The 26339-nt window shown below is 37.7% G+C and overlaps 1 protein-coding gene across 1 annotated transcript in view; it reads right to left on the reverse strand.

Annotated features, from left to right (window-relative positions):
- Positions 1-20401, reverse strand: part of RBBP8 (RB binding protein 8, endonuclease) — a 34207-nt gene extending 13806 nt beyond the window's left edge. The window contains exons 1-9 of the mRNA XM_054284893.1: positions 20345-20401; positions 17181-17401; positions 12063-12105; positions 9615-9710; positions 7474-7586; positions 5865-5940; positions 2639-2805; positions 1105-1206; positions 338-435 (exon numbers count right to left, since the gene is read on the reverse strand). Of these exons, the coding sequence (XP_054140868.1) occupies positions 338-435; positions 1105-1206; positions 2639-2805; positions 5865-5940; positions 7474-7586; positions 9615-9710; positions 12063-12105; positions 17181-17292 (807 nt within the window). The 5' untranslated portion in view covers positions 17293-17401; positions 20345-20401. The remainder of the gene's footprint in view (positions 1-337; positions 436-1104; positions 1207-2638; positions 2806-5864; positions 5941-7473; positions 7587-9614; positions 9711-12062; positions 12106-17180; positions 17402-20344) is intronic.
- Positions 20402-26339: the final 5938 nt, after the last annotated feature.

Below are 26339 nucleotides of genomic sequence, written 5' to 3' on the forward strand. Positions count from 1 at the left end.
TGAGTCACCGACCAGTCTCATGGCCAAGAAACATTTTTCAATGTCTTAGATTTGATTACTGCACAAAGGGAATTTACCAGACCCAAGGATTTAGATCACTGTACTAACAAAACTTGAAAGGAAGAACCATGTCTCTACCTTCCTCAACCCCCCCAGACAGGTCAGCACAGTAATATCTCTTCATGCTCAAGTCAGCAAAGACTAAGGATAAGCAAACCAAAGTGAGCTTACTGGAACTCAGAATACTTTTGCAGAATTTTAATGCAAAAGAGAAAAACTGGTTTTGTAAACAACTGGCCCAAAAAGTTGGTTATGTAAGAAATTTGGTAATACTTACAGATTCCTCTTCAACGCTAAGTCCAATTGTTTCTGCAACGACTGCAGCCAAGTTAAAAGATGGCTTTGGAACAGGGTATCCTCCCACCCTTGGTTTATCTTTGTGAGTAGAAAGAAGATCACAATAAGATACATATGCATTATAGTATCTTGCTTGACTCACAGAGATGGTACAAACATAGAAGAAAAAAGATCACAAATTAAAACTGGCATTTATGGAAATAGATCTCTGTCAGATAAAAGTCGTATCTGGAAGCTGTAAGTGGCAAAAGAATTTCTGATGAGAGCAAACTGCTGTATCAGTTTGATACAGAGAAATATGTGTCAAATTTGAATCATACAGCTCCCCAGAATTAAAAATCATTGTATAAGTTGCTTTTCACACTCCTGGTCCAGGACACAAATAATCTGATAAAAGCATGTAGAACAGAGATAATGTATTTATAATACAATGCTTGTCTTGCATATTTCCATTATTTTTAATTTGTTTTTACTAGGAAAACAAGAGTTTCTCCTCTTTGAGGGGTTTAACATTACTCTGTTCATTAAACTGGGGCAAGACAATAATATTGGAAAGCACAAGAAGAGCAACCACCACAATCCTGACATGCATGAATAATTCCATGCTGATTCTCAGTCATTATTTTAAAAGGTTTGCACTTTATTAGGTTTCTGTGTTAAAAAAGGTTAAAGAGATTAAACCTCAGTTTTACAATATTTTTGCCTTATTTTGAATGGAATTAGTACTAAATCTATTAATACACTTACTTGGCACAGGGGACAGTTGTGGATCGCAGGTGTCTGTCACTAGTATCTCTCCTCCATGGTGAGTGCTCACTTGTGTAGAAAAGAATGGAATTTTTCCAAACTCTAGGAAATGTGGAAACATTTTCACATGGTGAAATTATCCTTTTGTGATAATTTTGTACAGATACAAACAATGACCTAGATCTTAAAAGCACTTAAATGCGAGATTTAATATTTCAGTAGATCCAGCAATGTAAGCACATCTGATAATTTGTGACAATGATGTGTCAGAATAAAAAAATATGATAAATATTATATATTAATCCTTTTTCTCACAAATATGATCTCAGCCAGTCAGGCCTAAAACACTACTGACACAAAATGACACCACCATCTAATCTGACCACATAAAAATAGTTATTCAAGCTGTATTTGGCCTGTTAATAGGGCAATAAAATTATTGAAGGATAAAACACCAAAGGCAACAATGCTCTGCATCAGCTAAGGTAATAAAAAGGTGAAAAACCTGAGATCTGAATCATGACAAACATATGCCATGCAGTCCTTTCTATCTTGATGACCAAAAGCTTTTCAAAGCCATTAACTGTGATAGGTATTCACACCACTTCTTACATACTAAACTTTGGATTCATTTAGTAGCTCCATTTTTTATACAGAATATGGAGAGAGACAGGTATGCCTAGAAAGGAGAAACTACTCACAGCACTTAAAATTTCAAATGCAAAATAAAGAGCATGAATAACCAGCCCACCCTTTTCATCCCACAGTTATCCTATTTTTATTCTTGGGAAGAGGCTTTTAGTCAAGACTAATACTTAGATGTATTCATACTTAAAATACCTTTTTTATGCCACAAGATGAATTTACCTGGATTATAATATTTCCTGTGTATCAATAAAATACAAGCACAAAGTGCTTTATTTCACAAAAATACTTTTTGTAGACAAAATATATTAGAGTTATTTCTATGACACATTTCTATTTCTTGACAGAACAAAGTCTGGAAATTAAAGGCACACAGTACTTTTGAATTTAAGACACAAAAGAAATGCAAACAGTGTGGAATACAGAGAGATCATGTAGATATCTACCAGTTCCAGTTACATTACTTCAGTTGCAGAATACTTTCAGAATGTGGCAAAATATCTATTTCACTCTCCACTAGGTGGTGACATTGCTGCGTGCACAAGTCAAACCCGAACAGATAGTTTATCAGCCAATTTGCACGTAGAAAAGAAACATAGACTGGAAAACGGTTACATTTGCATGTGCACATGGGTGAATAAAAGTAGAAGGTTGAGATAAGTTCTGAGCGTATGTAACAGTTGAACTGATGTAACAGTTACTGCTATAGACTTTCCCCCCCCCCCCCCCCCGGACTCATGCATTATCACACCAAAAGAGAAAAAGCAGAGCAAAAAAAAAGCACAGGAGTTGCTTGGGTTTTTTTAGTTTTTGCCCTTTGCAATCAAGTTTATATACCATCTTTTCTTTAGCCCTTAATGAATTACAAAAAAAAAAAAATTACTCTTACCACTGTTGCTTTCCCTAAGTTCCAAATCTGGGGGTGCATGTTCTGCATACCGGACATGCCTATTCTCTTTTTTCCTTCTCATCCGATTAACCACAGAAAACGAAGATGCTAGAACTGGAGAATCTGGAATAACTTCTTCTGCCTCCACTGCTTGCTGCTTTTGCACCCTGGAGACCAAATCAAATGGTCAAATAAAAGTCCAAGTCAGCAAGATGAAGAGTTTTCACTTCAGCAAGCAGGACAATCACACAGTACGAGAGCCCAACAATTCTGGAAATACAGCCACCTCAATAACATTACACTGTAAAAAAAGTTATATTCAACCCAGTTTTTAGATACATCTAACAAAAGACTGACAATTGCTCCATCAAGCCCAAGAACAGAATACAACCCTAGCTCTTCACCTTTGAAGTCAACATACAACTGCATTATGGAAGACCCTTTGCAAATAAGAAGGTAGGTACTGTAGAAGTTATAGCTTGTCCTCTGAAGCAGGTGCTTCTTTAGCAAAAGAAGGCTGAAATGGATGGATCAGTGTCTCCTCCCCTGTATGGAAATCCCTGTACATCTTCACAGTTTATGACCCTGAGATTGGCTGAGCTGGTTAGAGCATGGTGCTGGATAACACCAAGATCCTGGGTTCAACCCCTGCATGGGCCATTTGCTTAAGAGCTGGACTTGTTGGGTCCTTTCCAATTCAGAATATATTCAGTGATCAGAAATACTGCCTTAAATACAAAATAAAAGCTTTTGGATAATTTCAAATAGTACTGAATAGCACTGTATTCAAAGCAATCCCCCTCCAAAGCACTGATGTTACCTCGAACTCAACTCAGAAAGGTCTTCAGGAAATAATGTAAAAAGCATGGAAAACGAGTAATGTGAAATACAAGATGAGTTATGAAGTTTACCTTCTCTCACACTGTCAGCTCTAGCAGCCTGCTGGAGCATCAGTATATAAAAACTGGTGTAACAAACAACAATGTCTTTTCTTTCCAAAAATTCTATCTATACATAGCAAGGAAATAGCAACAAAAAAGGACTGATTTTGGATCTTTGAATTTAAAATAGTTTGTTTGGTACTTCACAAGGGGCTAACTGCCCTATGGTAGTAGCAGTGAGATGTGGAAGAGACAGTTAAAGAAAAGCACACAGAAATCTAACTCAGCCTGCTTGGTCATCTTCCTGCAGTTGCATTTTCCCTTAAGATTCTCAAGAGAAAACACAGGCCAAAAGATAACTTCCTAACTATAAAGAGAAGGATATAAGGCTTTGATTTAAGGGAAGAAGAGGAAATACAGATAAATTTTTGCTTGCATTGAAGCTGAACCACAACATCTCATATAAAATAAGGTAATGGAAAACTTAAAAAAGCTGTCTGGCTTGAGACAAAAAGCATTTTTGCAGTTAGGCTTTTTACCACTACTAACTTTGAACCCTTAATGACAAATACTGATGCACCAATGTTCTCAAGTCTTGATGAATCCCTTGTGTGATTTTGTAATTTCTCTTTTCTAGCACATTTACAAAGAAAGCACTGGAAAACTGTATTATCTACTAGCAATTTCTTAAGACAAAAATCAAAATAAACAACAGAGAAATATACTAATCAATTTACTTTGCAAATTTAAGTTAGCTGTTTGAGTTCTCTTTAAATTTACTGGCACACATGGCCTTGTTTGACAAATGAACCTACTAAAAATATATTTTTCTGCACCATACTTCTATATAAACCAAGAGGTAGTTTCTACATCCCATCACAGAAAAAAACCATCAAATGAAGCAGCTGCCATACATACTGTACATCATAACTATGTAATAAATAACTTCTGAATCATGGATTTATCTGAGGCCCCAGGAGAGGTTTTTGCAGAAATTTCCTTGCTGCTCCCATCCATGCATCATAAATCTCAATGTCATAAAGCATCAGATAACACAGTTCTTCTACACTTCCACTGATTTCACTTATATGGAGAATTCTCAGGTTTTTATTCCTAATATTATAACTTGGTTACAAAATACAGAAGAATGCAAAAATCTCATTTCATATCATGCAGTAGAAACAATCTGCTACTTTGCACCTACAATGTGATATTATATCAATCTAAGTTGCTAATTCTAAATAAAGTACCATGACTATAGCTCAACCAAACCAACCAAATGCAGTAGTATTAAAACTGCAGTTCCATCCTTGTAAATTACTGTTCATCCACTCAACTCTGCACTTATTTAAATGATCACCTAACATGCAAAGCAAATAAAGTATTGTGACATTGGTCATTGTCAGTTTTCCTGCATTGGCCAGAGATTTTTAGTGGAAGCTGGGGTCATGAAGTATGTTACCCCAAGAAAATTAAATGCATACATAAAATAGAAAGGACAATGAAGGTGCAAAGATGGGAGACAAACCAAGAAATACAAAGGAATAGAGCTGCAGTCATTCTGATCTGAACTCTACTTGTTTCACTCCCTACTGAAGTTGAATTCTGACAGAGACAAGAAATAAGCCACATGCATAAAAACCCTTCTGTATCAAGTCCACACATCCTGTCTCATTTCTCCCAGGCATGTACACAACTTAGTCACAGATAGGGAAAAGTGAGATAAGTTTCAGATGATGTCAGACCATAACAAGAAAGGAACACTACTGCTGCCTTGCACAGTACACCACATTCACATATTAACAGCAACATTAGATGGCACATTCTTACTATAGCAGATTAAAATTTCAGTCAATTTGTAGCTCGTTATTTCTATGTCTTTTTTTCAAAATTTACTACAGTATTTCTCTTTTAAAATTGCAAAATTATAGTAAGTTTATTTTAAAAATGTATTGCAAGATCCTGGGACTTTTTGACTATTTGACTATACTTTTCTGAAGTCTTAGTCTAGGAGGAAAGAAAAGGTAAAGAGGCAACCAAGGAATAAAAGCATGAGATGTAAGGCTTTGCTATACACTGTGATCAGAAGTCAAGAAAAATTTCTATGATAAATTCACTTCTCTCAGTTTTACTCTCAGTTTAAAGCAAGATGCACACAGATAAAAGAAAATAAAAATCTGCACAACAGAAAGCAGCTGGGCTTATGTTGTGGCAGTAGGCTACCTTATTCACAGTCTATCTATCAGAAAGAGGAAACAAGATTTTAAGACTTAAAAGCTGATATTTATATTCCCAGACATTTCTACTGAGGAATGGGGGAATATCCCAAACAACCCAAAACTTACTCTAGCTCCTTCTGTAATTGCTGGAACTGTTCAGTTAACTTTTTATTCTCATCTTGTAAGTTGTTTTTTTCATTCACTGAAATTTATAGAAAAAAGTATTTAAAAAATCAATATACACATGTTAACAGAACAATCTTGTCCTTGAAGGAAACAGAACCAATTGTAAAATGTAATACCATACAGCTTCTCTGTGGTTTACAAAAATTAAGTTTCAGGCTAGTTATTGAAAAAGTAGTAAAATGACAAGTTAGAAAAGGGAGAGGTGACACAATTACTGTATCACAACATTAGTTCTACACAATCATTAACTACTTTTGTCCACATACACACAAGTGAGACTGTGTTGTAAAGATGAGTGAATTGCTCACTTGCCTCCATGGACAAAATTTATACCTTAGACTAAGGATAACCTATGAAATACAAAGCAATTTGAATTTGCTTTTAGCCACTAGTACAACCATTAAGCCTTTCTTCCACGCTGTCTCAAACTAATGCAGTGATAGCTCCAACTCTTCTGTCCACTTTAATTTTTATGTTTTTGTTTTTATTTTGCTGTTGTCTATTTTGCCTCTAGATTCCTCAAATTATCTTTTTCATTGTTCTCCAGATCTCAAGCCAAACCCATGGGAGCCTACTGCTGTGTCACAGGTCAAGATTTGTACCTAATAGGTGCCACCCTGATTTTTAAGGTTCAGAGCTATATTTAGAGATTGGCTGTACCCTGTTTGCTGTTCATCGTTAAACTCACAACTCAGAATAATTTTATGTAAGCACTCAATATTAGAAGTGCTTAAAACACTGATGTGTTCTGTATTAGCATAATGTTTCCATAATTTAATTAAGCACCAAAAAGGTATTTTTTGTCTAGCATTTCCTCTATTTTAAATCTCTTTTAATGTCTGCTTGTTCTTGACAAATAAAGACAACTAAATGATACAAAATAATTAATGGTAAAGATACCATTAACATTTAAAAATTCTGTCCTTTATTATTGTACGCTTTATACAACCAATCTTTCCAAACACTCTTCATGAACATATTCCTGTCCTGCTTGTGTATCACCCGAAACAAACAGAGTAATTTGTGTCACATGTTCTATTTCTTGATTTCAAAATGAGCTGGCTACAAGCTGCCAGGTATACAGCTAGTTTTTGCGGCCTCAGTTGGTTATGTGACAGTTATGGGTTTACTGCAGTTAAAGTCCAAGATCAACTACAGGACACAAGCTGGATCCACTTCTGTCTGAACTTGATACTTTGCAATCACCAGTTCCTTTTGAAGTCAGGGTTTTCTTAGGAAAGCTGGCAATCATTCTAGCTGTAGGAATAAACAGCAGCAGTCACATTTTATCTAAAGTAGCTACTTTACAGTGTAAGATTTTCCACGTCAGTTCACTTTCAGTATCAGCACTTCAATCTCAGAAGGTGGGTCAAATGACTAGTCACTGGTATGTTACATATTTTCAGACTGTACAGTTAAGTATCCCCTGACTGAACTTTTTGGGCTTACTGAACACACCACATATAAATTATATCAAGTTACAGGAATTACTGGAGAACTAGTTTACAAAATAGCATGTTTTGTCTTCAGGCTTGGGGATAAAACTCACTAAGCTCAGTTATAAGTTTGAGGTTCTGCTGCCGGATATTTTCAAACTCTTGCTGCTTCTTTCTCATATGTTCTTCGGTTACAGCACAGCGATCACATAACCCCGCTCTCAATCTACAAAAAAATGAACAGAAAAAGGTCCCTCTGTTAAAAAAATATTGCCATGCATGAAGCAGATACCAATGTTTAACAGACCTTTTGAACAATGAAAACCAGAGAACTTATGAGAGCTATGCAGAGCACCACTAAGTACTGTGGTTTCATATGTTCACATAGCAATGTTTTGAGATTTCTGAACTATCTAATACTATATGGTCTAACATTTGCATAAATGATTGTAAGTACTGGATAATACCAAAGCAACCTGCATTACTTTATATAACAAAGTGGAGCATGCTACACCTTGCCACTGAAATCCTTTGTAAAGCATCCTACTAAAAATACTGTTGGATGTAAATCACCATTTTATGTAAAGTTCATTCAAGAAAACACAAATAAGCAAATCACTTCACTAGATAGAATTACTACCTCATTTAAGAAGGATATGTACTGTCATTAAGCAAAATACTAAAATAAAAGGGACAAAAAGCAATTTGACTCTTAACAACTGCCAAGTAAATGTGAAATCCTTTATCTAAGCACAAATAATTTGAAGTGGACGCAAAAGTTCATGAGAGGCATTGACTCCACTGTCTCTAATAGTTCAGATTAGCTGTTTAAAACACATCCATGATCAGAAAAGGACTGGTTAGAATCACTCCATCTTACCTGACACATTCATTCATGCAATGAAATATGTGCTCATTTTATAGTTGATAAATGGAATGTATTTATTTCTGGTACACAGCAAAAAGCTAACAGTATTACCAAAGTGAAAACCAGACTCTCCTTTGCCTGCTAAATAAGAAACCAGTTAGTCGAAAGTTCTCCATTGCTGATGCTACTACATCAAGTATTAAATCCCAACTAAACAAACTGTGTAACTTTCCAATTTCACAGCTGAATATTGGAAGCAAAAACCACACTTATTTATTGGTGTTTTAGTATTGTGGAATTATGGCAAGAATAAAATACTGAAATGCCTTTTCATACTAGCTTATCTGAATGTGTAACAAACACAGCATTACAATTTCCTTGTATTAAGTCAGTTGAAATACTTCTTTTGTTTTTCACAATGTGAGTAATTAATCTGCCAAGGGATTAGAAAGGTCCATCCAGACCATCCTCTCTACTTACATGGTATGAAAGTTTATTACCTGCATGGCTACAAGCTTATCCCTAATGCCTTTCATGAGAATAGAGTTGAAAGTAAAAGTAGAGTATCACAGCTCAAAACTTGAGGTAGCACAGGAACAGTGGTAAACCATTTCCTGCTCCTAGAAAGCTTCTGAGAGCCTATTAACAGCAAATTTCACATATACTTTCCAAAACAGGTATAGTTTTTAAAGAAGGAAAAATGCACTGTAATTTCATGTCTATTGGTTTTGCTTTGCTGCACTAGATTAAACAGAAACAAATTAGGAAAAGGCAGAATGGATCAAAACGTGAGGAGAGCACCTAAATCCAAAATATGGTAACAGACAGAACATGGGATCTAATTCAGGTAAAACAGGTAAAAAACACCCTCACATTAAAACATCTCCTAGTGAGTTATTTCATTAGTTTCACAACATAGTATATAGCCTTTGGGTTTTGTACTTGTATTACATCTTGATCAATTTAAAATTTAACTGTACAAAGATGGATACAAAAGAACAAACCTTAAAATGTCTGTTTGCTTCCAAGCTGCTCTAGTCTAACTTCTATTGAAACTGAACTAAACAAGTTAAGCACTTTGAAGATAACAATACAACAGAAATTGTTATTTATTTTATTCATTACTGATTTTATGTTTAATTATATAGATGAGATAAATAAATATATGTTATATATTTATTGATTGCTCTTCAGAAAAATGTAAATTCTACACCTTTCTCCATAACACACTATTTGCATTGCATTAGAAAAGAATTGGCTCACTAAAAAAAAATAAAAATCAATAATCCCACACTAAAACACAACAAACTCAACTTGCAAAGTATCCAGAGCTACTCTGCAAGAGTAAAATTCAGCCAAGTCAAAAGCCAGAAGACAGTACTTCACCTGTCCTCTAAAACCTTGATAGTGTCATGAAGTGCTTTTTGCTGTTCTCTGAGCTGTTGGTTTTTGGTATAGAACTCTTCAAGCCTCTCTGCATCCCTGAAAAGAAAAGGAGGAAAAATTAGTTCTAGCTTTAAATTGCAGTAATTACTTTTTCACTAGAGAATTTTCTCTGGCATGTTTCTTTCATATCCTTGGGAAATGCGATTATCATGAGTACAAATATTATGTTGAACATACAAGAAGTTAGTGTGTCTGATTAATAATAATTTACAAATTAGAGGAAAGATGCAGCTAGTTTCTAATTCATAATACAGGTGATCTTCTGTTATATACCTTTTGTTCAGGTAAAAACTAGAATTAATGACAGTCAAGACATAAAAGCTAACAATGTTCAAGCAACAATTTCAGAGAATAAACTCAAACACTTCTCTTACACCTTACTGTGTTGTGGAGCTGTAGGGAATCTAATGGGACCTTTCACAATAAGGTCATTTTGTTCTTGGCATATCAGTGAGTAAATTCTGCAGTGTGGCAAACCACATTAGTTTGGAAATCTCTGAAAAGTCTTTAGCTCCATTCGAGGTTTACTTCCTCAAGAAGAAATTCTCTGTAGAGCATGTATTCCCATAATATGTATAAAGACAAAAGAAGTCTCTTTACAAAACGCTCAGAAGCAGTTCATCTTGTAGAAAACTCCTTCTCTAAAAATCAAAACTAACTAATTGACAAAGAATATTTTCTCCTTAAAAGAGCTAAGGAAAAATAGTCATGTTAACTCCCCAGTTTCAGCTCCCTTTGAATGTTACTATCAGATCACAACATCTCTTCAAGATGCAAACATGGTACGAGTGACAAGACATGATTATTTTCTACAGGGATATTAATGTTCAATAAAAGCTAAGTGCCTGAATCTGTGCAACGTGACAGTGACTAACTTCTGAGAAATTCCCAGTTCTTCTTTCTATCATGGAATCCTTTGTATATATCCATGAAAGCAGTTGTTTGTTTTCAGTGTGCCTGAGATGGATTATTTGTGGAAGACATGAAATTGGCTCATGAAAGGCTGTTAAGCACACACACCAGGAAATGAAAACATATTTACTAACTTGATACAGTTCTTTTACACAAACAAACTTTTAAATTGGCACTATCCCTTTAACATATGTTTAGCCAACCACATTTTCATATTGCTGGCATTACAGTAGTTCAAGAAACTAGCAATCATAGGTCATAAAGTGAATGGGATAGCTGGAAGCTTCTACAGTGGGCAGTCACATTTTATTAATCTTTAAATTTAAGAACAGATGCCTTATTTTTCTGTACTATCACACAGACCCACATAGGCCATTCCAACTGCATATTCAACCTATAAAACAGTTACATGTAAACAGCATGAGGGACTACTTAAGGCTTGTACTTCTACTTGAGAAACACAAAATGTTAAAGTTCTCTTACCTCAGTTCACTAACTAATACAGCCAGGCCATGGCAAAATTCAAAGTCTGACAAAAGCAGGCTGTATTTTCCTGATGTTTAGGACATTAAAAATTCCCTCCAACAAAAAACTAAATCTACAAAAAATTCCCTTATTTTTTCTGTTTATGCCACTCACAGGAGGCTTAAAATAGCAAATTTAAAAACTGTTTCTTGTCAATTAGATGACATTCTATGGAATAAGTCATTTGCAATAAATAAGTAAGATATTAATGTACACTAATACTACATGCCTTTCACCTAAACCCTGTAAAATGCCCCATGAAGACAGTAGAACAACAGAAGGAACTAGGCTTTTGGTTGGGTTTTCTTTCCTTCAAATAATTCCAGTGCACCTGATAAACACGACAGACTCTGTGGCTATGAAGGCACTGCATAATGGCCGGTCTCTGACCCAGGGTTTACAAGTCATTAGCTCCAATGCTGGAGTGGGATACAAAATAAGGTGCTCATTGTCAGCTGATTACCAAGTTTGAAATACTAAACCCCAGGTATTCAGATGCAGCAAGGAGAACAAGACCTCCTATGTAACAGTACTGTATCCACAATGTGGCAGCTGTAGAAAGATTCCAACAAACAATGACTAACCTATTTGGTACTTGTTCAGCCACATCACTGATAATATTTCTCATCTAGAAAACTGAATGATCAATTTAAGATTCCAGAACAGGGAAGCAACTTATGATACAGCAGGCTAATATCAAAAGTAAGTTTCATAATTTCAGATTAAAAATGAGCAACTATTTAATTTAAAAATTATACTTAAGAAATAAGACACCTTGTAAAGAGCACTGTACATCTTCAGACAACTTTAGCTGAATTATTAAAGTAAGCAGTTTTTTACACATCTAAAGGAAGAATCCATGAAACCTTAATTGATCTTACAAGAATTGCATCTCATTAATGGGACTCTGACTCTCCTTTAATAAATTATACCATTAGGATGAGTACTTACAAGCATCTTTCCTTTTTCAACTTAGATATTTTCAGCTGTAAGCCTGAAAAGTGGAAAGAAGAATTACATGTTATAGAATTTTGATTTTAAAAAATGAGCGACACAACAAATTAACTCCCTGTTTGCCACAGTTATCTGCAAAGAGAGACAAAAAATGTCACTAATCTGGAGAGAAAAAGGTTCCTTCTGGACTTTTTGAGTGTGTTCTACAGGATCTTGAAAACAAATACAGTCATTGTGATCTCCAGGAAATAAGGACTTAAGCAAACACACAGATTTCAACTTACACAAGTAAACAAACACCTTTGTGAAATAACCACATATGAATAGCGAGCACTGTCAATATTTCATTGACTATACCCACAGAATTAGCATAAAATATGTTCTGTGTGCACATAAATTCATAATACAACACTGGAAATGAAGCATCCAATCACTGAACTGAGAAATGCTTTACAGTGTATACACAAAAAGGAAACAATAAAAATATGTGATTCAAGGCTTTAAAGCACAGAAGGACATCATCCTTCTTCAGAGATGTGCTACCAGACTCCCTCAGTCAAAGCTTCCTTGAAACATCTGAAAGTGAATTGATGAATGATATTTCATCTGTGGCCTTTCTCCCCCTGAGAGTTCCACACTCCTAACTCTATATTCTGAGCAGAAGGAAAAAGGTTTTCAAATACAACTGATGTTCTCAGCTGGAGTGGGCAGCTGACAGCCCAGGGGACAGAACACTTTCCAGCCAATCTGCTTGCAAGGCCTTGGGTGCATTTGTATGTGCACAGAGACAAGAAGATATTCATGCACAAAATTTAACAAGCGGGACTTGGGTGTTATGGAAATTTATACGATATTACCCACACACATGCTGGCCACTCCTATTCCAAACAAACAGAAATAATCAGATCCCAATGACAGAACAGTTTCTTAAACAGAAATCCAAGAGAAATTTCCATATCACATCAGAAAATAACATTTCCTAGCATGGTTATTTTCTTCTAACTATGAAAGGTTGCTACCAACTTCAGGTTGAACACGAGGTGCTTTGTAAGCTCTCATGGAAAAGCATTATGCATTTAGGATAGCAGGATAAACTTATAAAACCACAACACTTGTAAGAAAACTTCAGACAATTTTGAATTTTAGCCTAAATACAGAGCTGATACTACATCTTACTATAGAAAATGTAGGTTAAGGCAGCTAACAGACTATTTTTTCTCCACTACCACACTCAACTAGGAATAGCTCTAAGGGAAAAATTAATTGCTTGAGAAGGTGCACTCCTCAGGCCACTTAAAATGTCAAGCCAGCCACAGACGCAGTGAACCCATACTTGCTACAAGATGCCAGTGAGACAATGAGTTAAAAACGCAGACACACTACTTCAAAAAATTCTTAGGAAATCTAGCAAGAGTTCTTTTATCTCCAAGTGTTCAGCACCTGTGAGAAGTTATGTTCTATCATGCAGATCAGCACAGAAAGAGGGTTTATTTTTTTAAGCAGTTGCTATTCATCAAGTCAATTAGGCATCTGCAATTAGAAGCCCTATAAAGCTTGCTTTAAAGCTGCCCCACGCCCATCGGAAGGAATGAAGCTGCACAACAATGCATCTCCTGTACGAACAGGTACTCTCTTCAGCAAGTATTTAGGGTTGTAACTTTGGCAACCTGAGCAACCAATTGAAGAGGCAGGGCTCAAAAGGCCCAGTACTGTGCTACAGGTAACACTATCTCCCCTCTCACCTGAATTCAGGAGGAACTAAACTAGGAACTTAAAGGTTGCATTTTTTCTTAGTTCAAATGACTGCAATGAGAAGGCAGGAAACCAGCCTGCTACATTTATCCAAGAGCCTTGAATTACTCCATCTGCTGCAGTCTCTCCCTTTTGCTTTTCCAGAGCATTGAGAGTTTTTAAGCATGCTCATTTAAGGAGCTTTGCTTTTTCAGGTTTCCTTATTTAACATAAGGAGCACATAAAACTCTGTGGAACTACACTATGTCCCTTCCCAATTCAATTTTATCTTTTGCACAATATTTTTATGGAATAGACAAGTTGTAGACTATATAAATCTACATTACCTAGAGCCTGTAAGTGTATTAGTAAATGACATTCTACACCTATTAAAGCAACAGAGACCTTATTTAAACTATCATTAGGCAGATTAATTAAACTACTTTATGAAACTTTTTATTTGAATAGACTAAATAGCTGTAATATTTCAATTAATGGCTATGGTGATTTCTGTTCTGATGAATTTTCAAAAGCATTAAATGCATTTCCTTAAAGCTGACAGTGCCTGGGAAGACCACAGAATCTTTATCACTGAGGATTTCTTGAAACAAGTTGGACAAGCTACTGTCAGCAATGACACAGAGATAATCCTACCTCAAGGGTACAGAGATGGACTAGATGACCTCCTAAAATCCCTTCCAGCTCTGTTTTCTATAATTATTTACTTTTGAGGAACTTCCAGCCATTTCCTTTCCTACAGCAATCTATCAAGGAGATTGCTTTCCTCATAAGTTTCTCTCCTTCTATGACTACAGTCTTTGTCCATTGATACCTTCTGCTTTTCAGAGGTAAGCAATAACTAAAAAAACTAGACCATTCTTCTACATAAAATACTGCTCACATCTCTACACTGATAGATATTTTAGAGTTTTAGATTTAAATTAATCCTCAGAAACCATCTTGATCCATATGCAGCAAGCATCTATATAATTATTTAAAGCAAGAGGTAAAAATTACCACCTGTAGAAATAAATCAGTTCACAAAAAGCATTATTAAATTCCTTTGAATCCTCTGGGCATTGTGGAAGTATCTCACACATAGGAAATAAAAGCAAAGAGTTTTTTAATGACCATTATTCTGTGTTGTTGAGAACTTCTGAGCTCCATGAAAAGTCAACTGACACTGACCATATACCCAACATTTTGGAAACTGGGATGTAGGTGTCCTATCCATTGCTTCATAATGAATTTAAGTTTAGCAATAGCTATTTTTGGCTGAGGAAGGCCAAAATTTGGATCTTTTTGGAAGTGATCAGTTTAAAAGAACAAGAAGCTGGATTTCTTTACATAATGGTGAAAAAACACATTCTTTACAATATAGTAATATCAAAATTCAATAAAATCCCTTTCAAACTGCAGGAGTTTAAAGTATTCTTCAGTCTACATTCTATAGATACAACTCATATAGCATGTCAAGTTCATCTGTCATAAATTCTACTTTTCATGGATTTTAAGTAAGAAGAATTCCACCATTTCAGTGTTCAGTACATTGTACATGAAAGAAGCTTTTTCAACAACTACTAACTTTCCCTTAATCCACCTTCTACCACCTTTAAAATAATTTTTGCTGACATTCAGATTGGAAACTCATGAGTCAATTTTAATTCTTATTTATAGACTTCAGAAACAAGCAAAGTCTAGGCAAGTCTGTATTTGATGTTTCTAAAATATCTTCCAGTACCATTTTCTATAAGAGGATCCCCACCTTCTGAAAAAATTAACTATCCTTCAGGCATGTCTTTGATGTTATCATGGAAGACCTAATTTTACCTAACACAGTGTGGGACATACTGACAAAGGGCTAGGCATGAAAAAGACTGCCTGGTGGCAAAATTACCTGGCCACACCCTGCATGCATTCTAAAGAGTATCTTGCTGGCATAAAGAAAACCCAAACTTGCAAATCACATGCTGCACACCCCAAGAAACTAGAGAAAGGGTCACTTAACATAAGTCTCTACATCAGAGCTTTTTGTTTGTTAAGTTTTTGTTGTTCAGACATGCCATAGATTGCCAGATCCCATTCTGTCAGCACTTCCGCGTTTATCTGTGGCTGACATCACACCCACTCCAAAAAGAACCATCAACAATTTAAAAAATAATTATTAAAAAAAGGTTTTTTTTTGTAAAACTGTAGCCCATATGTTAATGTAAAGAAATGCTACTGTCTGCTATAGTTTTTTTCCAGTTGCCATATTGGTATATGCTTTTGGGTTGCTTGTTTGGTCTGGTTTTTTTAATAATCAACAACAAAGTGTCACAGCCTAGTGCTGCAAATAATTGAATCAAGACTTTCAGTAGGAGGCATGTAACATTTATTAATTATAAAACAATCTCCAAGAGTTTTTGAAACCAAGAAGTGATGGTCTAACTGGGCCAAAATGGAAAGACCTGAAACTGTTTTGAAGTTAGTAGAAACAACCAAGGCCACTGAAATGTCCTAGGTAAAGATCCACTTGCATAACTACAGCTCTTAAATCACAAAAACTCAACTACTTTTATTCTAGCCTAATATAAATACTATTTCATACATAAGGATAAACTTCTTAGAAGACAGTCTAATACTGTTTCAATTCCATCCAAAAATAATGGATTGTGTGACTTTAGATTAGCAGAACAAAATGTTAACTTATTTAATGTTTTTAGCAAAAATCCCTTGTGAATAGTCCTTGTAAAACAATATTACAATAGCAATACACATAGTGCAATAATTCATCTTTTCTGAATTACTGAAGAATGAACAGACAGTAACAGCCAATCTGTAGTAAAATTGTTACTAAAAGTCACATATTGTAAGAATAATCATATTATAAAAAAATTACAAATTCTGTTGAGAAAATGCAGAACACTAAAGTCTGAAGTAATAATTTTCCCTTCAGTAACATTATTCTGCAGTGTGATTTTGCACAATCAATAGGGGAAATAAACAATGCAAATAATTTTAATGTATCTGAAGTAACTAAAGCCCAAAGAAAAAGAAAATAATCCATTGAATAACATGGTTTGGAAATTTGAATCACAATCCAGTAAAGGTGAAGTAACACATAGATATTTTGTAGGCAAGCCGAGACTCCATGTAACATTGTGTTACTTTTTATTCACTGACCTAGCAAATTATTTATATGTGTTGATAGTTTAATCTTGTTAAACCAGGCTTAGGTGGTCAATCTCTAAGGATCATTTGTAATCATCAGGTCCAACTTTCTGCACAACTGAAAACATTAAAAATCTATTTAGTTCAATGCAGAATATTTTGGTTCAAAGTTGTCCTGTGGTAACTGACAAACACCAACTTTAACCTGAAACCCAACCTTCAATGATTTACCTTGTACTTCTTTATCATGACATTCCTTCAGTTTGGACCACAGTTCTTTGAAGAAATCTCCTGCAGGTTCTGCAGAACTAGGGCTGCCACAGCTTCCTCCAGATGCATTCATCTTGATTTTTCCTGCTCCCAGCTTCTTTGACTTGCAGAGCTGGCTCACTCTCAAACTTTATATTTTAAACTACATAGTTATGAAACTGTTTCTGAAGAGGGATGTACATCTGTAACAACAGAATGAAAACACTTACATTTGAATTTATCAGAGCATAACTTGTAGCCATGGATCAAATGCAAAATTTACTGTCTATCCTTGCTGAGGATATGTATTTAAACACTTTCACACTGACAGCCACCCTGAAAGCTTAGATGCTGCTAAGTATTTTGCTGCAGTTAATTACAAACTAACAGAATTTTCCTCTCCTTAAAAAGCTATCAATTTAAAATTAGGCTAAAACACTTAAGAGTCTCTATTTTTTTTAATCTCAATATAGAATTATACCGAATTCTACCGAATTCCTGTTTTCCAAAAGTAAGCCATAGTGCCAAAATCTGGCTGTCAGCAAAAGCATTTGTCAAAAGTTTTATCAGAGATGGATTTGTCTGTATACATCCTTTATATAAACTTGGATTCAAATGACACACTTCTGTAAAGAAAAGCTCACATGCCCTTAAAGTGTTCACAATTCTATATTAAAATGATTCTCATTCACTGTTGAAAAAAATAATTGGAGAGTAATCACAAAAATCTATAAATCACCTAAACATTAATATTTGAGAAGAATAATCAAAGTCAGTTATCTCTATCTTAGAAGCTTGACTGCCTACAAAATTTAGGATAATCTTACCTGTAATTTTCAAAACCCCCAAAAAAAGGGTCTTTTTACAGAGATGATGCCTTCAGGCAAACTGCAGAGGAAGCAGGGTCCTCAGATCTGGCTCTGAACCAAGGCAAGATTCAATTCTACTGGCACTGGGTGTCCAATACTGCAATACTCCTGTAATCTCTGTCCTTCAGTTCCCTCTGTGTGAAACTGGACATTCTAAGTTTCCCCCATTTTTAAGCAGCCAGTTTAAAACAAACACTTCTAAACAGGGACTGTCAGTGCCAGGTGGACATAGCTATCTCTGTGACCTTGTAATACAAAATGCAGTAAGGAAAAAAAACCCTAGATATTTTGTACTATTCCTAAATTAGCAACTTGAGCAAGCAAACCCCCATGCCTATACTGCCAAATGGAAGGAACAATTTTCTCTCAAATTTTTGAGGTATAAGCTATAGTTGAGATGATACAAGGTGTATGATTAGTCAAGAAGCTGCATTTCTTATCTTGAAAGCCTTCAAACAACTTAGAGTATCTGAATGCAGCTGCTGGTTTAGCTGGTCCCCCAGATTCACCACAGTAAAATGTTCAGTCCAGTGGTCAGTAACCAAGTGTAGGGCCTGGAGGCTTTGGTTCTACTCTCCTGTCTCATCTCTCTGTGCACCGTTTTAAGTCTCTTTTTTGCAGTCTGGCTGTCTTTACAACGGAATAAAAATAATGGATCAAAACATTATTCTTAACAGAAACACTTGATCTGTATGTTTTCTATAGTATAAGGATATTTAAATGTTACACTAATGAAGCCAGCAGCTCCACATTTGCTTTAACCTGCTCCGTCCATAGCAAATTCAGTGCCTATTTCAGGATATGGCTTCATGTTAGCAAATGTTATCTTCAGAGAAATCCTTAATAGAAAATAAAATTACCCTTTGAAATTAGAAATGCCTACATGTCTTCAACAGAAGTTGAGCAGTGATTTGCTTGCATCTTTGCAGCTGAAATGCTCCACTTTGTGTGCAGCTACATTAAGCCATCTTACAACGCTTCTTTGTGGAACCAGTTGCCTAGTCAAATTAGGAATGGCTTTTAAACTCTGGCTTTGCACCTTCAACAGATGCTTCAGGATCAAGCTTTTTCTCTATCAAGCACTAGGGCAGTGAAAACCACATGCTTGCTTTCACTTACTGTTTCACATTTAAGTCTGTCAGATGACTCATCCCCATGGAAAAGCCACCTGACTCTAGACCGTGAGTGGTGTCCGTAGGGTTTGTTTTGGGCTTTTTATCCCCAAGATGACTGCAAGAAAAAAAATACACAAAACCCACTCAAAGTTTTTTGCAAATTATTAGTGCATCAACCGACTACAAACAGGGAAAAAAGAGCAAGGCATTTTCCCAAGCTTCATCTGCTTCAAGATCCCAAAATGAGACATTGCTTCCTGCAGATGGTTCAACCTCTCCTAAAACTCAGGGAATGCAAGAAGCGTTCAAGTGGAGCCTTTGACGGGCCTGGGCAGCTGCACAGGTGTAAAAGTGATGGCTTAGTCTCCAGCCCCAAGGAAGCGCGTTCCAGTCCTTAGGGGGAAAAGCGCCAGAGCTGGATGTAGGGACACTGGCAGGCAGGGTCAGCACTGGGAGCTGTTTGGGGATGGAAGCACAGAGCCAGCCCCTCTCCCGGATGTCCTGCCCTGCTGCCATCCTGCCGACCGCCGCTTCCATAGAACCACCTGAAAGCGTCCATTTATTTCCCTCTTCTTCCACGACCCAACTCCCTCCGGCACGGTCAGGCTTTCCACGGCCTCAGCAGTGACTGCCTCCAGGAATCCATCAGCACCGATAACGCACCGAGGCCGCTTATCGGTGCCGATACCTTTCCGCCGGGGCCACACCGCCGCTCCGGGATTGCGGGGAGCACACGGCCCCGATCCCCGCCGGCTGCTCCTACAAACTCAACTCTGCTGCACTTCCCGGCGGTGAACTTCGCTCTCCTTTCCCTCCTGCACCAACACCGCACAGAAAACTCACTCACAGACACGCCGGGATGCTCTGGGAAATCCTGCCATGACCAACACTTGGGAGCTTCCCGCCAGGCTCGGGTCACACCCCGCCGCCGGGACGCCGGAGGAGGGGTACGGCATGTCCCACACGCCGCTTGTCCCGAGCGGCGGGAGCGTCCCAGCCGGAGAGAACGGGGCTCCCTCGGGCAGGCGGGGCAGCGCCTGAGGAGCGCCCGGCGGGGTCCCGGGGCCGGAGGGGCCGTGTTGGGCCCGTCCCCGGGGCGGAGCGGGGGCGGCGCGCTCGCGGTCGCTCCCCGGCGGAGGATGAGGAGAGCGCGCGCCGTTACCTGGTTGGCTCCCGGCGGCTCCGCGCGCCAGCGGCGGGAAATTAGGAAAAACCGCAGCGAGCGCCTTCCCCGCCAGGGGAGGCGGGGCCGAGGGCAGCTCTCGCGAGGCTTCCGCGCTGCTCTCGCGAGAGAGGGGAGCGTGAGGGTCTGAGGTGCCCGCCTGGGCGGTCGCCGGGGGGCGTGGGTGGCGGGGGGGACACAGTGGCAGGGTCACAGGATGAGCTGAGTTGGAAAACACCACTGAGGTCATCGTGTCCAGCCTTTGATCGAACACCACCGTGTCAACCAGACCACGGCACTGAGTGCAACGTCCAGTCTTTCCTTAACACCTCCAGCGAGTGTGGCTACCACCTCCCTGAGTAGTCCATTCCAATGTCTAATCACTCTTTCTGTGAAGAAACTTTTCCCAATGTCCAACCTAAGCCACCTGTGGAGCAATCTGAGGCCACTTCTTTTTGTCCTGTCACTTGTTGCCTGGGAGGGAAGGTTAACCTCCGCCTGGCTGCCCCCTCTCTCCTGGTGGTTGTAGACATCCATAAGGCCTTATCTGAGCCTCCTCCAGGCCAAACAGCCCCACCTTCCTCAGCAGCTCCTCAGGGACATGTGCTCCAGACCCTACACCAGCTTTGCTGCCCTTCTCTGACACACTCCAGCACCTCAATGTCCTTCCTGAACTGAGGGGCCCAAGCCTGATGGCCTCACCAGTGCCAAGTACAGGATCCTGCTGGCCACACTATTTCTGACACAGGCCAGGATGCCATTGTCCTTCTTGGCCACACTGCTGGCTTGTGTTCGTTCATCAACACCACTAGGTGTTGTCTCAGCCCTTTCCTTCTCTGGCCCAGAACTTGGGGTTTCCACAAAGAGCTGCCAGAGGACAGCCAAGGGGACAAGCCAAGCCCTGGCTGGTGCCACAGTTCAGTGTCACAGCAGGCACAGAACACTCTGGAAAATCAAGGGTGTGAGCGGGAGCCTGCATTGAAACAAATGCTGCCCCTGCCTTCCTGAAAGAAGTTCTTGCTGGTTTAGATGTAAAAAGGATCATCGGGGTGTACAACTGTGCCAGAAGTGGCCTTGCCTTTAAGGCTATGCTGTTAAATCTTGTCTGTGTTTCAAATCAGTATGTGTATTCTGGTTGTTGGGGCTTACACACAGAAGTTTGTGGGAGGGCTTCCCCCCACTCTCTTGATCTTAACAGTTTCCATGGCTCATCATTTTACTGTACAACAGAGCAGCTTAGGCATATTCTTGTGTTTTATGTGAGCATGGGAACCAGTAGACACATATAATTAGTACAATATAAGGCTGCTAAATTGTTTTGTTACTTCTCAGTGTTATTTTTTTTTGCCCAAATTGCAGATCAATGTTCCTTCATTCATTGGGACCAGCCCTGCTGTCTGCAATGAGATAAACCTCTTGATTTTAGGTAGTTCTTAGTGATGAAATAGAAACAAAACAGAGTTTTTCACTATTACTATTCTGTCTTCACATGATTCCACTGGACCATTTTGATATGTATAGGAACTCGTGCAGAAGCAGCTTGGTGGCGTGACTAGAATACATAATAGTGATCAATTTGAAAGGGACAGTGCTGCAAACTCATACTTTCTAGATTGTTAATAGCAATATTTAAAAAGTTAGGTGTTTTGGTATTTCATAATTTTTAATAGCTGTTCCATCTAATTCTTTTTACATTACTCAGATCACTCAGGTCTCAAGAAAACATAAATAAGGAGCTACAGCATAAACAAAAGTGTATCTGAAATACTATTTCAACATTTTTGAGGTATTTTGAAACACTGTCCGACAGGAGATGGCTCATGATTCAAGCTTCAAATCTGTTGTTCCCATTGTTGAAAATATTCTTGGTTTCCCACCAAGTACGTACCATGAATTCTGAAGTATTTTTAAAAAATCATGTACTTAACTTTTCTACTCATTCCTTATCATTGTTTAACCACTTATTTTTTGACTTAAATAAAATGAACATGTTGTTCAGGACCTCAGCAGCAGATTACTTATTGTAAGATCAAATTGTAAGTTTGATGCATTATCAGATCAGTAGACATATGGTAGAACTAAAATTCGCTAGCTGTTTTGGAGGAAGCTGTCATGTCATAATAGATTGTGATAGACGCTCCAGTCTTTCTAAATAATGCTTGTTGGCAGCTTTTCATTCTACTTTTGAAACTTCTGTAATCGAAAAATTTGTGATGTAGGCAAGCAATCATTTCCTCATATTAAGAGAAGCAGATGTCTTAAAGCTACGCACAGATCTGATAAGTAGCAATAAAATAGTCCTCTTGCTGATCGATCAGATATTTTACCATAAACTGTACCTTTCTTACTATTTATAGGAAGCACTCTGGCAAATAATTATGTCATCCCTTTTATTTCCCAATAAACTCTGAGCCGTTTGTTTTCATAGTCTCTCATGTTGATCTTTACAGCAGTATAAATCCACTGACTTCTACAGCGTTATCCTTATCTACACCACAGTAAGTGAAAACGGATTAACGTTAACGGTTGAACTTTACTTTTATCTCCCTTCCAGATTTATTTGATTTTATGTACTCCATAATCACATAGCTGGCCACTGAATAGATTCCTGGCTCATTGAATGTGCCAGAAAACTACTGGAGAGTCTGATATTCCCCATTCACACACTGGGTGTCTTGAGATGACTAGTCTAACTGGAACTACATCTCATTCACCTCATGAGAGTAAACACACACACCTAGACAATAAAACTGTGGGAAAAATGCTTCACCGTTGCTGCGCTTGAACAGATATGAAACTTCCTGTGGTGTCGTGGCTTGTGTCCAGATTTCAAAATAACCCTTACTGTGGCACATTGAACTAGGTGACAGAACCTTTATCCATGAGCAATTCTGCACAGCAGGAATCTTATTTTGTCCTAGCCCATTTTAGTCCTGGATGGTCTGAACTGTTTCATCCTATAATAGTAGGTGGAGCTGTCAATTTTCAGTTACATTTTAGTGGCAATGCCTTTCTTCTTGATGGCTGGACTATTTACCAGCAATTCAGCTAATAACTGAAGTTCTGTTGTAAGAGTACTGCAATGTTGCAGCACAGATAAAATTAAAAATAGCCTTTAATTCACACACACCCCCCTCCCTTTTTGAGGGGTAGTACAGAGACTTCATCAGTGTTTCTAACCACTCAGATAGCAGCAGATGACATAGTTCACTGCATATGCATACAGAGTAGGACTAAAAGATGTTAGCAGAAAGCTTACTTTTTTTTTTGTTTGTTTCTATTACTTTAAATTTAGATGCAAAGATTAAAACCAGATTTTAATTACAATGGGAAGTCCTGTTTAAATATTTTATTTGCTTTATGCACAAAGGTAACTATTTCGTTCTTTGCATATATTTATGTATGTGTGTATAAAATAAATATATATATATATGTGTGTGTGTATAAAATAAAATAGTGAGGTCTTTATGTATTTGCATCACATTTAATAGATCACACATATATATACATGACCAGTGTGTTCACAACCTCCTCGACTTGCAGATCTGCAACTGAAGGGTAAATATATTGTTTAATTCTCTGGTCATGTTCATTTAATGCACTTTACGTTGCAATTGCCAATAAGGACATCAAAAGGAGCCCAACTTCAGATGCAATAAATAAGAGTATGTGGCACAATTCAGCTGCTACCTAAATGGGATTTGAACTGGAAGTGTTGGAACTGGAAGTGCTCTGAGTAGCATGATTTCTTACAGCTGGGAAGGCACACAGGCAACAGACCCCACCACTGCTGACTGGCACAGGTGGTTGCTTTCTCTGGAAAAATAGGGAGGAGCCACTCCATCACCCCACTAGTTGAATTTGATTCTTCTCAAGCTGCTTGCGTAGCCACATTTGAAACTGAGCCAAGATCAAATTTCCCGATGCCAGTAGCACTGTTCATTTTAAGGAGCCCTCTTCTTTGAAGTGCTTTCACTGCTCCTCATCTATAGTCAGAAACTGCCAGGGCTTACTCAACTCAAACTCTCAGGTCTCTTAGGAAGACCTGATGGAGGGGGAAAAACCAAAAAGGCAACCTGAGGGATGCTGTTGCAGGACCCCAGTGTGGTGTTCCTGGTCTTCAGGCTCTAAGCAGCAGCACCTATTTGTGTTAGCTGCATGTGGAAATGTTTTGCTCAGACTAATGTTACTTAGGGTAACATGACCAGTTTGAGTAGTTATGCATATTTATCTCAGCTTTGGAAGGCTGAAGTAAAAGTTAACAGATCTGTGCAAAAAATCATGCCACCTACCTTTTCCTGTAGTAAACAACATGAATTCAGGGACAGAAAAGAAACAACATATAGGAAGTAATATTTGTAATATTTTACTTACCATTTGGGAAAAAGAAATTCCCAAACAATAGCCCCTGTGCTTCCAGCCCCCTAAAAAAAAGAAAAGGCAGCTGAGGAAAACCCAAACAAAACAGAACACGTAAACTGGAGAGGGGAAGAGGGGATGGCAAGCAGCATTTTGAAAAAGTGGTTTATTTAGTTTGAATTTTAAATATATTCAACATGTTCTGTGTTAAAATCCTATAGCTTTAGAAATCAATGCTCTCTTGTAGCATTTTAGAGGCTCTACACAGAGTTCTTATGCAAACCATATAGCTCAGCCAGCTGTAATTTTTCTTTGGATAATGGTTTATCCCATACCAAGTTTTCATTATGTATTTGATAGTAGAATCAACTGATAGTAGAATCAACTGAATATAAGAAAATGGAACTTTTTTTTTCTGATGAATATTATCAGCCTCTGTGAGACTATAAAATTTTCCTATGTTCTTTTCTGTTTATCTACACTTTGAAGAAAAAAATTTACACACACTTACAGTGCAGCTAATGAGAAAGTGATTTCAATTCATTGATTTTTTTAAGAGGCTCAAGGGGCCTTTTTCTTGGCACTCTACAAAAGAATAATATTAATTCTAGCATCAGCCTGGAAATAGCTGGCAGTAAACATAATTGAAGCTTCCTGTTATGTGACTACCATAAAATCTTACATAATCCAATATAGATATTTTGTATCTAGTGGTTTGTATCCACTGATTCTGATATGGGTTTTTCTCACATCGCAAAAGAGAATGGTAATTGTTTTGCTTAAAGTTAGCAAAAAAATTGAGAATTCCCAGGAGACAGAAGTAGCTATGTGAGGGTTTTTAAAAATGTAGCTACACAGATGTTGAGAAGATTCACTTTTACTTAAGTTAAAGAGTTATTTTGTCCTAACAGGCATGACAAAACCTGTCTTCATTCCTTTCTATTCAGCTCAGCAAGTACTTCTGTGCCCCAGTAGTTAATCAGTTACCAGATTCCACAGCTTTTGTTTTCACACTGTTTAATTTTTCTTATTTGACACAGAACCTGTGAATGGATTCAGCTGCAGATACAGGTACAACTTTCAGGTCAGCCTACCCTTTATGACTAGCACTGCTTTTTATTGCCATTACCACCTCCGTTACTCATTCTAAACAGGTAAATTTCTAATAAGTATGTAGAAAGAAAGCAGTAAGAATGACAAGTAGTTTTCCTATCTCACCATGAAATAGGTAAATCTAGGCTTAAGTAGCTCACTCTATAAAATTGAACTGTTAAAAAAATTAGTCTGACAGGAATTAGTAACCACACACCTTACTGTAATGACACTGTGCCTTATCACAACACTGCTGTTATATGAAGGTATTACAAAAATGCTGTATAAAAGAAAAGCAATATAAGCAATACTTAAGTGAACTGCTCAAAATACCAAGTCATTGGCTGTGGAGTGTCTATCTCTCACTGCTGTGCTAGGTCCATTGAACTGTCTTTGCAGTAAATACCCTGCAGACAGCAGATGTTGTTGAGCTGCACACAGAAAGCTCAAACAGCTGCAATTACCAAAATTCTGTCAACCAGTGCTGTAGAGACTGGCAGTACTCAGACACATTAAGGAAATAGACACTACACCACTTCAAGCA

This window comes from Melozone crissalis, unplaced genomic scaffold (genome assembly GCF_028551555.1).
Source record: "Melozone crissalis strain CALT ecotype California unplaced genomic scaffold, PUWL_Pcris_2 ptg000042l_1, whole genome shotgun sequence".
NCBI lineage: Eukaryota > Metazoa > Chordata > Aves > Passeriformes > Passerellidae > Melozone > Melozone crissalis.